At 34.7% G+C, this 16,375-nt stretch overlaps 1 protein-coding gene across 3 annotated transcripts in view; it reads left to right on the forward strand.

Annotated features, from left to right (window-relative positions):
- The window catches only part of LOC126979634 (fatty acid synthase-like), an 83,141-nt gene that overhangs the window by 18,250 nt on the left and 48,516 nt on the right, over positions 1-16,375 (forward strand). For all 3 annotated transcript variants that reach the window (XR_007732854.1, XM_050829082.1, XM_050829090.1), the window contains 7 exons: positions 2,277-2,480; positions 9,060-9,176; positions 10,636-10,814; positions 11,313-11,458; positions 12,180-12,383; positions 13,448-13,634; positions 14,204-14,366. Coding sequence is in view for 2 of the 3 variants with exons in the window: in XM_050829082.1 (XP_050685039.1) it covers positions 2,277-2,480; positions 9,060-9,176; positions 10,636-10,814; positions 11,313-11,458; positions 12,180-12,383; positions 13,448-13,634; positions 14,204-14,366 (1,200 nt within the window). In the remaining variant the exon portion in view is untranslated. The remainder of the gene's footprint in view (positions 1-2,276; positions 2,481-9,059; positions 9,177-10,635; positions 10,815-11,312; positions 11,459-12,179; positions 12,384-13,447; positions 13,635-14,203; positions 14,367-16,375) is intronic.

Genomic DNA, 16,375 nt, shown 5'->3' on the forward strand with positions numbered 1-16,375 from the left:
TAGGTGAAACTGTTTACAAACAGGTGGCAAAGACGGCGCGGGACGACAAAACGAAGCCTACTTATAAAGGTCCGTATAAAATAATTCACTTGCATCCTAATAATATAGCCGAAATTATTGGTAGTCATTCGAATGCCAAATCGATAAGAGTTCATTATAAGCTGCTCAGACGGCCTCATCTTGTTACAGGATCTTCATCTCAAGAGCCTTCGTGCTCTACGCAGGAGCCCTCGTGCTCTACGCATCAGCTGACGTAGTTATAGACTCAATAGATAATACAAATGGCATTGTACTTCTTAAAGAAGGGCAAGTATTTAAACAGATCGATTCCTTCAGCCTAGTATGTGTATACAATATTACAGCACTTCAATCTTCGTCACTGAAATAACTTTCACTTTTTATGATAACAAAGTCTTTAGAAGTAAATACAGTATCCGGAGATTCGCAGAAAACACACAAAGATCAGTTAAATTACACTTTTACTTTGGTAGATAAGAAACTTAGCTTATTTAGATCTTATTCTAATAATTATAGAGTTAAGCGAGGATTAGTAAACGGGCTTGGCTCAATAGTCAAAGCAATAACTGGAAATTTGGACAATAATGACGCAGAAAAAATAGAAGAAGAAATTAGTTCTATACAGAATACCGTTAATAATATTAAAAACAAGCAACAAAAATCTTTTTTTTTGGCTGAAAATACTATTAAAGAATTTACCTCAGAATTAGAAAAGATTAATAAGAATCAGAATAAACTAGCCTCGATAGTTAATAATGTTTCTAATTGTTCTAATTTAGTTTATAATCAATTACATTTTCTAGATATATACGTCCAATTAAGTTTTAGTTTACAATTAATTTTAAATAAGCTAATGATATTAGAAAATGCAATTACGTTTGCCCGAATGGAAGTCATGCATCCTAGTATAATTAATCCTCATAATTTAATTAATTAATTACTAAGTATCAAGGAAAACTATTTTCTCAAACCAATCTCGGAAATAGGTATACGTACAATAGATGATATAGAGAAATCTGTCGTGGTTAAAGCTTATAAAACAATGCACACACTAAATTTTATATTAGAAATCCCCTGGGTTGACCTTCAAATTTTTGACCTTATTCACCTGTACTCCATCCCCGATAAACAAAACCTTACAATAATCCCAAAATCCAAATACCTTGCACTTGCAAGTGATGGGTACGCTTACCTTGATGACGGATGCCGGCATATCTCCGAGACTACACTTCTATGCAGCCAACTAAAGAAATTGTCTATAAAGAAAAATGAAGACTGCATCATCGCACTGGTGCAACACAAACCTGCCAGTTGCACACTAGCTAAAATGGTTTTGCGTAGTGGGAAAATTCAGAAGATCAATGACAACAGCTGGATTGTAATTTCAACAACGGAAGAGCTAGTGAGGAAAATGTGTGATGGACTCATTATGAAAAAATAAAGGGACCCCAAATCATTACTATTTCAGAAGGATGCGTGATTCAAATAATGAATAGAACACTTCAAGCTCATAGATTTTTTTTAAATATGAATGAAATTATGCCATTGCCACACCAACAAGACTATTCATATAAATCACTAGCTGATTTCACTTTGCACATCGAGGATATATTATTAGACAACATCCGTGGTCTTATTAACCAGGCACGAGAGGTGGAAGATCCAGATGAAGTTAATCTGCCCCTCATCATGGCGACTCCGAGTTGGACTACAGTAATATTATACTTCATAGGCTTCGTGATAATATCCAAAAAGATCTATCAATGGCTTAAGAACAAGCGGATGAAGACTAACCCAAGAGCCAGTGAAGAAGCCAACGAGGACGCTGGAGGAAGCTGCAAGTTGCGCTTCCATCTTGAAGGGGGAGGCGTTACCGGGGCCCCATCGGTGTGAAAGAGCTGAGTGGCAGATTGAACAAGTGAATAGATGCTGACGCTGAACTTCGATTGTCTATAATTTAATATTTTAATAATTCACTTTCGCTCCAGTCTTGTTATAAGTAACACGTCATATTATAATATCATTGTAATTACTTTTGTGTAATAAATAATAATTTTTAAAAAGACCTTTTATGATCGTCCGAACATAACTATCGCTTGAAAAAATTTTTAAAATGTAAAGGAGAGTAGTTTGAAAAGCAATAAACATACGATTTCGGTTATAACATGTTGTTTTTTTAAGTTACGCAAAACATTTTGTGGGACCTACGTATAATGCTTGCGAAATTAATATTATACAAGACCTTATTATGCTTTCAGGTGCAGCAAAGCCATGTTTGCTAATCGTATTTCTTACTGGTTAAATGCCAAAGGACCCTCAATGTCTGTAGATCAAGCATGCTGCAGGTCATCGGTTGCTTTACAGTTGGCATATGAGGCTATTCGTCGCGGTGATTGCGAAGCAGCTATTGTAGGTGGTGCAAATCTTTGTCTCCATCCCCAACAGTCAATTCATAATTCAAGGTACGTTGCATGAATATTGTTACTCTAGATCAACAATTAAAATATCATTATTGGTATTGCTAGTCGTGATGTCAAGGGTCTAAATGGTCTGGCAGATTGGACCCAGGGTAGGTCGCAGATGTAGAACACGAATTCCGTCGATAGTCTGGCTCAATCTCATATTCAAGTTACTTCAGTTATTGCCGAGGCTGTTCCATTCACCATTCCGCCTTTTGGCGCAATGCTCGACGTTCTTACGTTCGCCATTCTTGGCAGTATAGAGTTACTCGAAGCACAAGTACTGGCTATTTTTCAATCTAATTGATCAGCTATCTAGCTTGGAAATGTAGCCAAAATCTAAATTTGAAATGAGGTTATTTAATCACATTTTGGACGTCAAAATTTAACTTCCTTTTGAAATGATAAAGCATGTACCTTTCACTGAAAGAAGAACGGGAGCAGGAGTCTCAGCGGAACGTTTGTTTATTTCAAAATTAAATTTCATAACTGTTAGAATCATTTTACGTTCTTTCGCTTAACATCCAACAGATGGCGTTATACCATAAAGCTTACACAAATTATTGCAAGTCCTCAAAGTCAAGAATAACTGCATCTTATATAGAAACTAGAACCGAGTCGCTTAATACATTATGGAATAAATTTCAAATGAATCATGATATATTAGTTAGCAGTACAGACAAAGATGCCCAAGCAAAATTGGCCTATTTTACTGAAGATATGTATGAGCAATTTGAAGAAGTTTATACAGAATACATGACTAAAATGAAGGATGATTTAAAGGGTTTGACTTCAACATCTTCAACCTCAAAACATGAACTAACATCTTCTAATGCCATGTTATCATCTCCTCAGTGTGAAGTTCGATTGCCACAAATTAATTTACCTCAATTTAGTAGTGGATATGAAGAGTGGCAGTCCTTCCACTCTTGGACACAACATCAGCCTGTTTGAAATCATTGGAAAATCTTAACGTTGACACAAAATCATGGGATGCTGTCATCATTTATTTGGTAGTCAATAAGCTAGACCAGGAGTCAAGAAAACAATGGGAGCTTCACTTAAGTCAAATGAGTGGAGACCAGCTGCCGTCATGGGACCAGCTTAAGACATTCCTAGAGACCAGATTCAGGATGATAGAGATGTTAGAAGGATCGAAGCCAAATACAAAGTCAAAGGCTTTTCATGCTATAGAAAAGAAAAGTAAAAATAAATGCATAATGTGCGATGGCGAACATTACCTTTATCAATGCAAGAAATTTATAATCTCTTCAGCAAAGGATCGAGCGGAGTATGTAAAGACCAAAGGTTTATGCTTTAACTGTCTTGCGCCGAACCATGCAGTTAAGATATTCCATCAGTCGACTAGCTGCAGACGATGCGGCCGACGTCACCATTCACTGTTGCATTTAGAGAGAGATCAAGAAAAAGAAAAGACGCAGGAAACAAGACATGGATTAAAATACAATGTACGCAAATCAGAAATGTTGGTCTTTAGAGCTGGTAAAGGTCCGGAGAGGATGCCACCAGTTTTATTAGATGGGACACCAGTTCGGGTTGTGCAACAGTTCAGGTATCTCGGACACATGTTGACGGGGTCCCTCAGCGACGACCTTGACATAGAGCGAGAGCGAAGGTCACTGGCAATAAGGTGCAACATGATCGCTCGCCGATTTTCTCGGTGCACTGAGGATGTTAAAGTTACGTTGTTTAATGCGTACTGTATGAGTTTTTATACTTCACAATTATGGATCAACTACACCAAAAGATCCTTTAACATCCTCAGGGTTCAATATAATGATGCCCTTCGCATTTTATTAAAAATGCCGAGGTATTGTAGCGCGTCGGGCATGTTCGCCGACGCTGGAGTCCCGGACTACTACGCTGTTATACGGAATAGAATAGCGGGTTTCTGGGAAACCGTCCGTTATTCTAATAATAAGATGATTAAGGTTGTCGCTGAGGCATCCATTGACAATGTGTTTTACAAACACTGGCTAAGGGTACACCAGATCCCTAACGTAAAATGACTATTTATTTTTATTTATTTTGAAGTGACTTTAATTTTATATTAATTAATTATCTTCATACATATTCTATTTATAATTTTAAAATATTTTGACTACCTACTTATATGTAAACATGTTTTCTATGGGTCCCTGACCTGCAATAAAATGATTTTATTATTTATTATTATTATTATTATCACGGAAGATACAGTTCAGTTACTGGGACTTAAACGCAAACCAATTAATGGTTTGGTATCTGGAGTGGGAGATGGTCACACACGAATTAAGTATATGGTATCTTTGCGTATCGAATCACGCCATCCCCCAGTTAAATCAATCTCAGTAAATGCTTATGTGTTAGGTTCGATTACATCGATGCTTCCTTCGAAAGTTGTTTATTCAACTGATTGGCTCGAGTTAGAAAAGTTACCCTTAGCTGATCCAGAATTCACATCACCGAGTAAAATCGATATTTTGCTTGGAGCTGAAATACACAGCAAGATATTAAAGAGTGGCGTAATGAAAAATCCGTCGAGAAATTTGATCGTTCAAAACACAGTGCTCGTTTGGATAATATCCGGTGAAGTTTCGTCAATTTCAGCAATGAGAGTTATAAGCACACATACACGAATCCGAGAAGATGATTTGTTGGAGAAATTCTGGGAATTAGAGAAAGAACCAGACATGAATCAAAAAACATTTACAGAAGAAGAAATGAGATGCGAAGAGATATTTAATTCAACAACTAAGAGAAATGAGGATGGTAGATATGTAGTGAAATTGCCGTTCAACTCTGATAACCCTGAATGTCAATACGGTAAATCAATGCAAATAGCAAAAGATCGTTTTATGTCCCTAGAGAAGAAATTATCAAAGAAGCAGAAGCTAGGCGAAGAATATGCTAAGGTTATAGACGAATATAAAGTCTTAAATCACATGAAACCTGTTCCCAAAAAAGAAATTTACAACCCTAAAGCGGTGTATCTCCCACACCACGCTGTAGTGCGGGAGGACAAGGATACGACTAAGGTACGTGTGGTATTTGACGCGTCATGCAAGGGCGTGAACGATGTATCACTCAACGACAACCTTCTTGTTGGACCTAAGTAACAGCAAGATTTACAACATCTCCTGTTACGATGGCGTACACATCGTATTTGTATTATAGCTGATTTAGTGAAAATGTACCGGCAAGTTCGCGTCAGTGAGCAAGATATAGACTATCAGCGTATCCTGTGGAGGCCTAACGTGGACGACCCGCTCGAGCATTACCAGCTACTGACTCTAACGTTCGGGACAACTTGTGCACCGTATTTAGCCGTCAAGGTTTTACATCGACTGGCAGAAGATGAGGAACTGCAATACCCGATTGGATCACGAATTACAAAGAACGATTTATATGTTGATGATCTGATGACGGGTTGCGAGAACGAGACGGAAGCTACTCATATTTATGAAGAATTGAGCAAACTAATGAAATCAGGAGGTTTCCAATTTCAGAAGTGGAGCAGTAACTCGAGCGCTTTTTTGAATTATATCGGACAAGACAAAACGGGAGGCAATGAAACAGTCAGCATTAAAATGGACCAAACACTTAAGATTTTAGGAATCACTTGGAATAGAACTGATGACACTTTCGAATATGAGATAAAATTGCCTCTAATAGTCATGCCAGTCACGAAGCGTAAGGTTCTTTCTGACATTTCGATGTTATTTGATCCGCTAGGATGGGTAGCTCCTACGATTACGACAGGAAAGATTTTTATACAAAAACTTTGGCTAGCCGCAATTGAATGGGATCAGGAACTCCCGGAACATTTACTAAAGGACTGGCAGACATATCGCCAAGAGCTCTACACGCTTTCACAATTCAGCATTCCAAGATGGATCGGAAGTAGCAACAGCGACCAGCGTCATGAACTTCAAGGCTTTTGTGACGCTTCTAACGTGGCTTACGCTGCCGTCGTATATACACGGGTGATAGCTGATAACGGAGAAGTACGAGTCTACCTCATCTGTTCTAAAACAAAGGTTGCCCCAGTTAAACAAGTGTCTGTTCCACGGCTAGAGTTATGCGGCGCGGTTTTGCTGGCTAAGCTTCTTTCGGACTTATCCAAGGTGCTGCAAGTACCAAAAGAGAATGTTCATGCATGGACAGACTCTTCAGTAGTTCTTGCATGGTTAAGCAGCCATCCTTCAAGATGGAAAACCTTCGTGGCCAACCGAACCTCAGAAATTCTCACCCAAATGGATAGCAATCAGTGGTGTCATGTGAGGTCAGAAGACAATCCAGCTGATTGTGCATCCAGGGGTATAAAGGCAGCAGAATTAGTAGTACTTAAACTGTGGAAAACAGGCCCTAGTTGGCTGGAAAATAAAGAGATAAAATACAGTAAGGGAGTTGTAAAGCAGACAAATATTGAAGAAAAGAAGAGTGATAAAGTATGTCTGGCACAAACAATTGATAAAACAGATTTGGAAGAATTCATTGAGAGGTTTTCAAATCTAACGAAAATGCTGAGAGTTCTTTCTTATTGCAGAAGATGGTTGGAACTAAGAGTCTCAAAAAATGAACGTCAGAATCTTTCAGAATTCCCAACAGTGGAAGAAATGAACAATACATTGTTAAAGGTGATTGGTGTTGTACAAGCGTCTAAATTTGAAGAAGAGATAGACAGTATACGGTCCTGTGGAAGTGTTTTAAAGAGGAGTGCACTGCATACTCTTTGTCCAATAGTAGATTCTAAGGGAATATTAAGAGTCGGCGGTCGCTTGGACAGAGCAGAGCTTTCCATCGACAAAAAGCATCCGATAATACTGCCTGATAAAAGTCACTTTACCAAGTTAGTTATTCGAGACGCCCATCTCAAAACTCTCCACGGAGGCACCCAAATAATGTTGAACCACATAAGATTTAATTATTTTATTATACGAGCTAGAGTTCAAGTTAAAAAATATTACAGAAGCTGTATTACCTGTCGAAGATACTCTTCCGCAAATAAGACTCAGCTGATGGGACCGATTCCAGCAGTAAGGCTCAAACCTAGCAAGGTATTTAAATCGTCTGGAGTAGATTTCGCAGGGCCTATAAACCTTCGATGTTCACCTGGCAGAGGGTCTAAAGCATACAAAGGATATATATGCCTTTACATTTGCATGTCAACTCGGGCCATACACTTGGAAGCAGTGTCAGATTTAACAGCTCACGGTTTTATTGCCGCGTTTAGAAGGTTCACAGCGAGGCGCGGACATTGCAAGGACATATATAGTGATAATGGCACAAACTTTGTAAGATCGAGCAAACTGCTGATCGAGATGTTTAAAAACGCACAATCATCATGGCCCAACGAAATCATACAAAGGTTAACACTCAAGTCAACTACGTCGCACTTCATCCCCCCTTACTCTCCCAATTATGGTGGATTGTGAGAGGCTGGACTGCGCAGCGTAAAAAATCATTTAAAGAAAATTATAGGCGACAGTACTCTAACTTACGAGGAGTTGACAACTGTATTAACTCAAATCGAGGCGTGTCTGAATTCACGTCCCATCTCTGTCTTAAGTGATGACCTGTGTGATCCACTCCCACTCACGCCTGGCCATTTTTTGGTTGGCGAACCATTAATTAATGTAGCTGATGAAGATCATCAGGGTAGCAATGCTATAGGTTTAAATAGGTGGAAGTTGTGTCAAAGAATGGTTTCTAGTTTTTGGAAAAGATGGTCGAAGGAGTATATTGTTAACTTAAATCAAAGATATAAATGGAACCAAAAATTAGCAGAACCTAATGTCAATGACGTAGTAGTTATACGAGAGGACAATATCCCACCAGCTAAATGGCTTTTAGGTAAGATTATTAAAAAATATCCTGGCCAAGATAATGTTACAAGAGTTGTGATGGTCAAAACTAAAAATGGCATAATAAAAAGACCAGTTAGTAAGATTAGTGTTTTAACAAATTAATAGTTGTAAAAAAAATATGTGATTCAGACATATTTGGCATGATGGGCGGTGTGTTAAACATCTAGGTATAGTTCAAAACGAGTTAAAGTAAGGAAATAATATGTTGTGATTAGATAAGATTTAAGAAAATTTATGTTTACAGTTATTTAAAATTGCAATCTCCTGTGCCAGGAGTTGAAACTGTTGCAATGCAATATATTGTTATAATATTGCAATCTATGTGTGTGACAAATTGTAGTTTTTTGTATTTATGTTTATTATTAATTTGTGAAGACGAGTTACGTCCTTAGTGGGCGGATTATGTTAGAATCATTTTACGTTCTTTCGCTTAACATCCAACAGATGGCGTTATACCATATACATTGTAACATTAAAACACGCAAACATTTGTCAAAGCATTATATGTGAGTATGTATGGTACAGGTTGGTTGGTTAGTTCTGGAATAGCATTGAATAAATAGTGTCAAGTTAAAGTGAGTGTGTTTCTTTATCGTAGTCCTACTGTGCAAGTTAAACAATAACAATTAAATTATATAACATTATACTTCGAACAATTAGTGATAGATTTGAGTTACTACAAGTAAATTTATTTATTAACTTTAAATTTCAGGGTTATAAACTTATGTCCCGATGGTAAAACAAAGTCGTTTGACAAGAATGCTGATGGCTGTGCTCAATCGGAATTTATAAGCGTATTTTTCATACAAAAAGCAAAAAACGCTAATCGGTATGTAAAATTATTATTATATAGTGACCCGCGACTTCGTCCGCATTTACCAGTGTAACCATATTAGTTGGTGTTCAAATACTGCCACATGCATATATACTACATATTATCTATTTGCAAATTAAACTACAACGAAAAAGTCTTTTTAACCGACTTCAAAAAAGGAGGATTTTCTCAATTCATCGGTATTTTTTTTTGTTTTATGTTTGTTACCTCAAAACTTTCGACTGGGTGAACCGATTTTAATAATTCTTTTTTTATTTGAAAGCTTCCCGTGTGGTCCCATTGTAATTTGGTCCAGATCTGACAATAGCATCCTTGAGAAAAATCAATAAAGTCTTAAATTTGCTATACATACGTATAGCAAATTGGATGATAAATTTAAGAATAACTCAATATCGCGCCAACCGATTTCGATGATTATTTTTTGATTGGAAAGGATATACTTCAAACATAGTTTGGTGAGAGTTTGGTTAGGTTTTGATTACGGAATCCATGGCAAAGTAACGGAACTCTTCAATTAAGCGCTTACGTTCATTGCTGCATTGAAAAATTTAGTATATCTGCACATATTTAGACAAGTTGTTAGTGTACTTCAAATTCACAAAAAATCAAATATAAAAAATTAATTTAACAAAAAAACCGACTTCGAAAACACTATATGCCAAAACAATATATATAATATGCACTAAAAAGTATAAAAATAATAGCGTATTTTTATCCAATCGAATTAATTAATCTAATTCTAGATACGATTATTGTAATTTTTGGAGTCATCCAAGATAGGTTTGAAACTACATACATACATACAGGGGAGAGGCGAGTGCAGGTCGCGGCGGAAGGACATCGATTCCAAAAATAACAACAATCGTAACTAGAATTAGATTAATTAATTAGATTGTATAAAAATACGCTATTATTTTTATACTTTTTAGTGCATATTATATATATTGTTTTGGAATATAGTGTTTTTGAAGTCGGTTGTTTTTTTGTTAAAAAATTTTAACTTTCAGGTTAAAATATAGCACATGACATTCACAAATAATAGGATTTTCTATTGATAATAGAATTTCAAAATAGGTTCAGTAATTCCAGAGATTATCCCCTGACAAACTTTACCTCGTTATAATATTAGTATAGATGACATTATTGTATCATCATTTTGTTATACACTGCTAAATAAAGAAAACATAATATGTTCATATTATTTACTTTAAAATATGAAGAATTGTCATGATTTCAACTGGTATTTACTGATTATAACTGATTACTTATATCTAAATGTATAATTATAAAGATAAGTGTAGGACTTTTCCATAATATTCTAGGTCTTATTGAATTAATCCAAAACAACTCTCGTTCATCGATATACACATTTGAAAAACAATTTCTCATACATAAAATAATCATAACCGAAGCAATGCTGTCGTGGTCTTACTAATTTGAATATAATTTTTAGTATCTACGCTGAAGTTGTTCACGTAAAAAATGAATATACAGAAATACTTAAAACTGAAACTGGCCCAAAATACGGATTCTATCGCGATGTTAATAACATGACTGATTTCATAAAACAGTTCTATAAGGAAGCCAATGTAGATCCTGAAGATGTTAAATACGTTGAAGCTGTGGGTTCTGGTAGGTGTAAAATATAATAAATATGGAAAATTATCACCATTATCTTATGAGTTCATTCAGAATAATAAGTATAATAAAGTCCTAATCTATTTACACGTTATCTCTGAATAAATTTCAAAGTTTTATTAAAAATGTCGGTGCTGTAAATCTTATTCCTTCTTTAACGGCTAAACAATACGGCCTGGGATGAGATTTCATTATCTTTAGCAATTACTTATGTACAACTTATATCAAGCTTACAAATAGTGACAGAGCGAAAAAGAAAACTCTTTCTCCTCACTTAGATATTTGATGGAAATTAAAATAACTCTTAAGAAATCTGGACTTTTCTTGTATTTTAAATTTACGAGAATCAAAGACAAACTTTGCTATCCTGGTATTTTTTCTTAAACTTGTGTTCATTTTATGAACACTTCCTTAAACTTCACATCAAAATTTCTGAAAATAAACAAAGACATATAATGGTCTAAAGCTGAGAAATCTTTTATACATTTACAGCAACAGACGAAGAAGACAAAGTTGAGCTTGAAGCATTTAACAATGTGTATTGTACACAAAGACGCGAGGAACCATTGCTTGTTGGAAGTGTTACTTCTAATATTGGTTATACTGCTGCTGCTTCGGGTATCTGTTCCATCGTTAAAGTAAGTTAAGAGATTATAAGAAAATATATTTTTAGTTAATATCAAGTATTAAAGACTATTTCTTCAACTATAATATTGTAAGTAGGACCAATAAAAAATGGATAAACGTCAACTAAATCTATCACTTTTATTCTAATGTTTTTGGTAAACGTCAATTGTTACATTCATATTATTAGTTGTTTTGTTATACTTTTTATCTTAATATATATAAATCTCGTGTCACAATGTTTGTCCTCAATGGACTCCTAAACTAATGAACGGATTTTAATGGGGATTACTTCATGGTGTGCAGTTTAGTCCAACTTGAGAGATAGGATAGTTTTTATTTCGATTTGGGACCCATAATTATTTTTATTTTCAATATTTGTTTTGTATGGACATATTTTCTATGAGAGAATTTAGTGACGCACTGTTTGACAGTTCCGCTGTGAAACAATTTCATTATAACAACAGGGATATTTTTACGAAATAATTCTTGATGTTTTGAAATATTATTGACAATTTCCTTTAAAACAGTATTTTTTTTAACTATCTACAGAACAACGTCTGTCGGGTCAGCTAGTATATTATAAATTTTGAACGAGACGCAATTTTAGGGTTAGGCTTGTTGCACAAAATAAAACATTGCTCTTAGAAAGACATAGAGTTAGCCTTAACCCTCCTTTTTTATATGAAGTAATGAATATGAACCACATGTTACTTAAAATACTTTTGAATTTAGGTTCTTTTGGCGTATCGTAATGGACTCTTAGCCGGAAATCTGCATTGCGAAAATATTCGTGACGATATAGATGCACTTCGTGATAAACGCATTCAGATAGTCACTGACCACCAAAAGTTCAACGGAGGATACGTCGCTGTTAACGGAATCTCAATTACTGGTATCAACGCGCACATACTTTTGCAAAGAGTGCACAAAGCTAAGGTAATTTTATTAACTTCTATTGCTGTGTAATGTTTCAGGTATTAAAGTGTAAACTTTATATTATTTAACTGGGAAATAATTTTTGTCTAGCATCACCCATACTTGAATACAAAGTAACTGTTTTTTTTTTGCTTAACATATCACTGAATAAGATTTATTTGAGTATTTTGTAATATAGTCCAGCTTTAGGTAAGATGGATGCAAGAAATACCTAATATGTAGTATTCTCTGCTAGCAATGTTTTTCTAACCCATTTATATTCTTGACGACTTATAGGTACGTCGGTGTGGCAACGCCACATCAACTGATCGCAGTGATTCTGTGGTCTTACACAGCGTTTGACTTTATTCATAAAATAACATTTACAGTTTTCAACTGAATAAGAATAAAGATTATTTTGAAGTGAAAACAAAAAAAATCTATGCTTCATAATGTTTCACTTCTATCATATTGTTGTCTTGCACAACCAGTTATTGTTATGGGATTAGCAGGACAAACGATCATAGGAGTCATTTTTGATGTTGGGGAATGTTTTGTGGTGTGACCGTCTTCATTATATTTGCGGTTAAACCACTTACCTCGAATTGTCGGCTGTTTTTTGTTTATTTTTGGTGCCTTGGAAGCTCAATCATCCCTTAGCAGGGATGACCCATGTCTTTGATTTTTTTTATGGAAGAGGAGGACAAACAAGCGTACGGGTCACTGTGATGTATGTACCCGATATTCTTCAGTCACCAGCTGATAATATAATATGATCACCGTAGTCCATACTCTCTTTTAACACCAGGAATCACAAGAGCGTTGCCGACCTTATTAAGCGTTAATTAAACGGACATATTATTATAAATTCTAAAACCGAAATACATTGTTACGTATTTGATCAGATTATATCAAATATATATTACAAACTAAGAGTTAATTCCATTACCAGTGAAGTGTCAGTAAACTTGATGCAATACTATTACATCGCCAATTCTTTAACAACAGCTGCAGCATTATTTAAAGTACCTATTAGTATAAACTATGCTAAGTGCCATTTAAATATTATTATCAATACTTTGCAGGATCTGTCTCGGTATCAGTCTAGTATACCACGTTTGGTCACAATATCTGCCAGACAACAGTCAGCGGTAGACAGTATTTTTAAGGACTTGAAAAGTCGTCCGATCGATCCAGAAGAATTGGCCTTATTCTATAATATCCATGAGCACCATATAAGCGGACATCTGGGTAGAGGATATACAATTTTAGGTAACGAAATATTGATTATACTCATATTGCTTTGTCTATATATATAATGAAAACGGTCTTTGTTTGAGGCTCAATCACGCCTAAACCACTGATCGTAACGACATGAAACTACCACCATTCGATGCGAAATTTATTATATATGCATTTTTCGAATTCCAACGTTCCTTCTTTAATTTATTTCCTTTAAACATTAGCCCAGCGAGACGGGCGGGAATGGCTAGTTTGATGTAGCAGACAAGATTTATTGCACGGCTGTCAAACCGCAAGCGTGTTGGAGTGTTATATTAACGATAGATCACTTTGCGTCAATTTCTGATCTTAAAATCGTTGTCAATATCCCCAGTCGCTGAAGAAATCATTAAAATATGAAAGTTTTAATAAGATACGGTATTATAATGTTAGCCCATTTTTGACATTTTAGTTATCTTGATTTAAAGTATATTATGTTTAATGTCAGTATTACAAGTGTTTGTCGAAAAAAGTTACATTTTTGAATAATAATTGTTTAATATTCAGTGAATATGTGTTTTAAATTAAAGTTAGTTAATATTTTTATATTATCATTATAGATACAAATGAGGATCAGGAGACTGTATGCTTGGTACAGAATTCAGATTACTTCGACGATGCAAGGAAACCTTTGTGGTTTGTGTATAGCGGTATGGGCTCCCAGTGGGTTGGAATGGGAGCACATCTCATGCGTATACCAACCTTCGCTGCAGCCATTGAAAGGTTTCGTATATAATTTAAATTTACAAAAAAAATGAATAAGAAATATATCATCAGTAGCGGCTGCTAATTTTAATTGTAACCATTATTTTTTATGTATTAAGAAACTACTGCTAGATTATATAAAATATCAGATGAAATAACTTTAGCTATAAATATCAACGACTCCTTTTGAAGCAAAGCTATCAGTGATGAATGTCAGATTCTAGCGTTGCACGAGCGCGTGAGATTTAGGATAGTTACAAGATATATATAATACCGCCCAAATTATTGGAATTTACTCCTTGAGAATCGATTTTCATATAAGGCGCCCGGTATGTGAAAAATATGGAGAGTAAAACCTACTCATCAAATGGGATAGTAACATTTTTGGTGCGCATCATTTCACGCGCACCTTTCAGTTGTGTGTATATATATATATATATATATACTTGTGTGTAGCCAACATACACAGTATACTGCGCAGTGGCGTGCATTGGTTTCCAAGCAAGGTAAGCACTGTAGATCTAACTAGTCGTAGAACAGCGCTCTAGTCTGACAGTACTAGGTTTTGAAATCTACAAATAATAATCTACATAGTTGTTTGTGTTTCGCATGTAGTTTCCATACCATATGGTCAACCTAATATTTTAGTTTGTGTCATTCGAGGAACAAGGTAACCTTAAACTGCTCTCTTATTTTATTTCAATAGCCAAAGCATGCGTGTTTATTTAACAAAAAATAATTTGTTTTTAAAATTGTAAGATTACACATACTTTCATTTTTACCGCCATCTAGCGGTAAACACCCATACTGCAATCACTTACTGTCAAAACTAAAATTTCATGCGTTTATGATAATATTTATACCTTTAATTATTATTGAAAACTCTAAATAAAGTAACATTTTATTCTAAACGTTTGTGGCTTTGAAAAAGAACTTTAAACTCAAATCACAGAGGACCTTTGTATAAAGACTCAAATTTTATAAATTTTATTGTACCTATGACCTCAAAATAGCACAGCGCTGTCGGCTTCATAGTTCATATTATAATTTTAATACAATCCTTTAGCTTTTCTAGATAATATTATTATACCTACTTGATATATATATAAATTCACTTACCACTTCTTTTAGCACAATAACATTAGTTATGGGCCGGTCAAATAGTAACTTTTCACACAAATATCTCAAAAATACATGAACATTAATCGTTAAAGTATAAATGGTCTATTAAAAGAAACCATTTCTATTTTATTTCAATAGCCAAAGCATGCGTGTTTATTTAACAAAAAATAATTTGTTTTTAAAATTGTAAGATTACACATACTTTCATTTTTACCGCCATCTAGCGGTAAACACCCATACTGCAATCACTTACTGTCAAAACTAAAATTTCATGCGTTTATGATAATATTTATACCTTTAATTATTTTTGAAAACTAAATAAAGTAACATTTTATTCTAAACGTTTGTGGCTTTGAAAAAGAACTTTAAACTCAAATCACAGAGGACCTTTTTATAAAGACTCAAATTTTATAAATTTTATTGTACCTATGACCTCAAAATAGCACAGCGCTGTCGGCTTCATAGTTCATATTATAATTTTAATACAATCCTTTAGCTTTTCTAGATAATATTATTATACCTACTTGATATATATATAAATTCACTTACCACTTCTTTTAGCACAATAACATTAGTTATGGGCCGGTCAAATAGTAACTTTTCACACAAATATCTCAAAAATACATGAACATTAATCGTTAAAGTATAAATGGTCTATTAAAAGAAACCATTTCTATTTTATTTATTTTTTAAACCAGTTGTACCTATATCATAACCGGCACACTAATTTAATTTCTCTATTACTAATATTTTTAAAACCCAATACCTATTTTAAACACAAATGACACATCAACTTTTTATCACAGTAAAACTTAACACGGGTCAATGAATATACCTATTTACTCTAATGATACTCATGAAGACAAAAAACCGAAATAGCCATAAACTCCTAATATGGAGGGAGT

Source organism: Leptidea sinapis, chromosome 1 (genome assembly GCF_905404315.1).
Source record: "Leptidea sinapis chromosome 1, ilLepSina1.1, whole genome shotgun sequence".
Lineage (NCBI taxonomy): Eukaryota > Metazoa > Arthropoda > Insecta > Lepidoptera > Pieridae > Leptidea > Leptidea sinapis.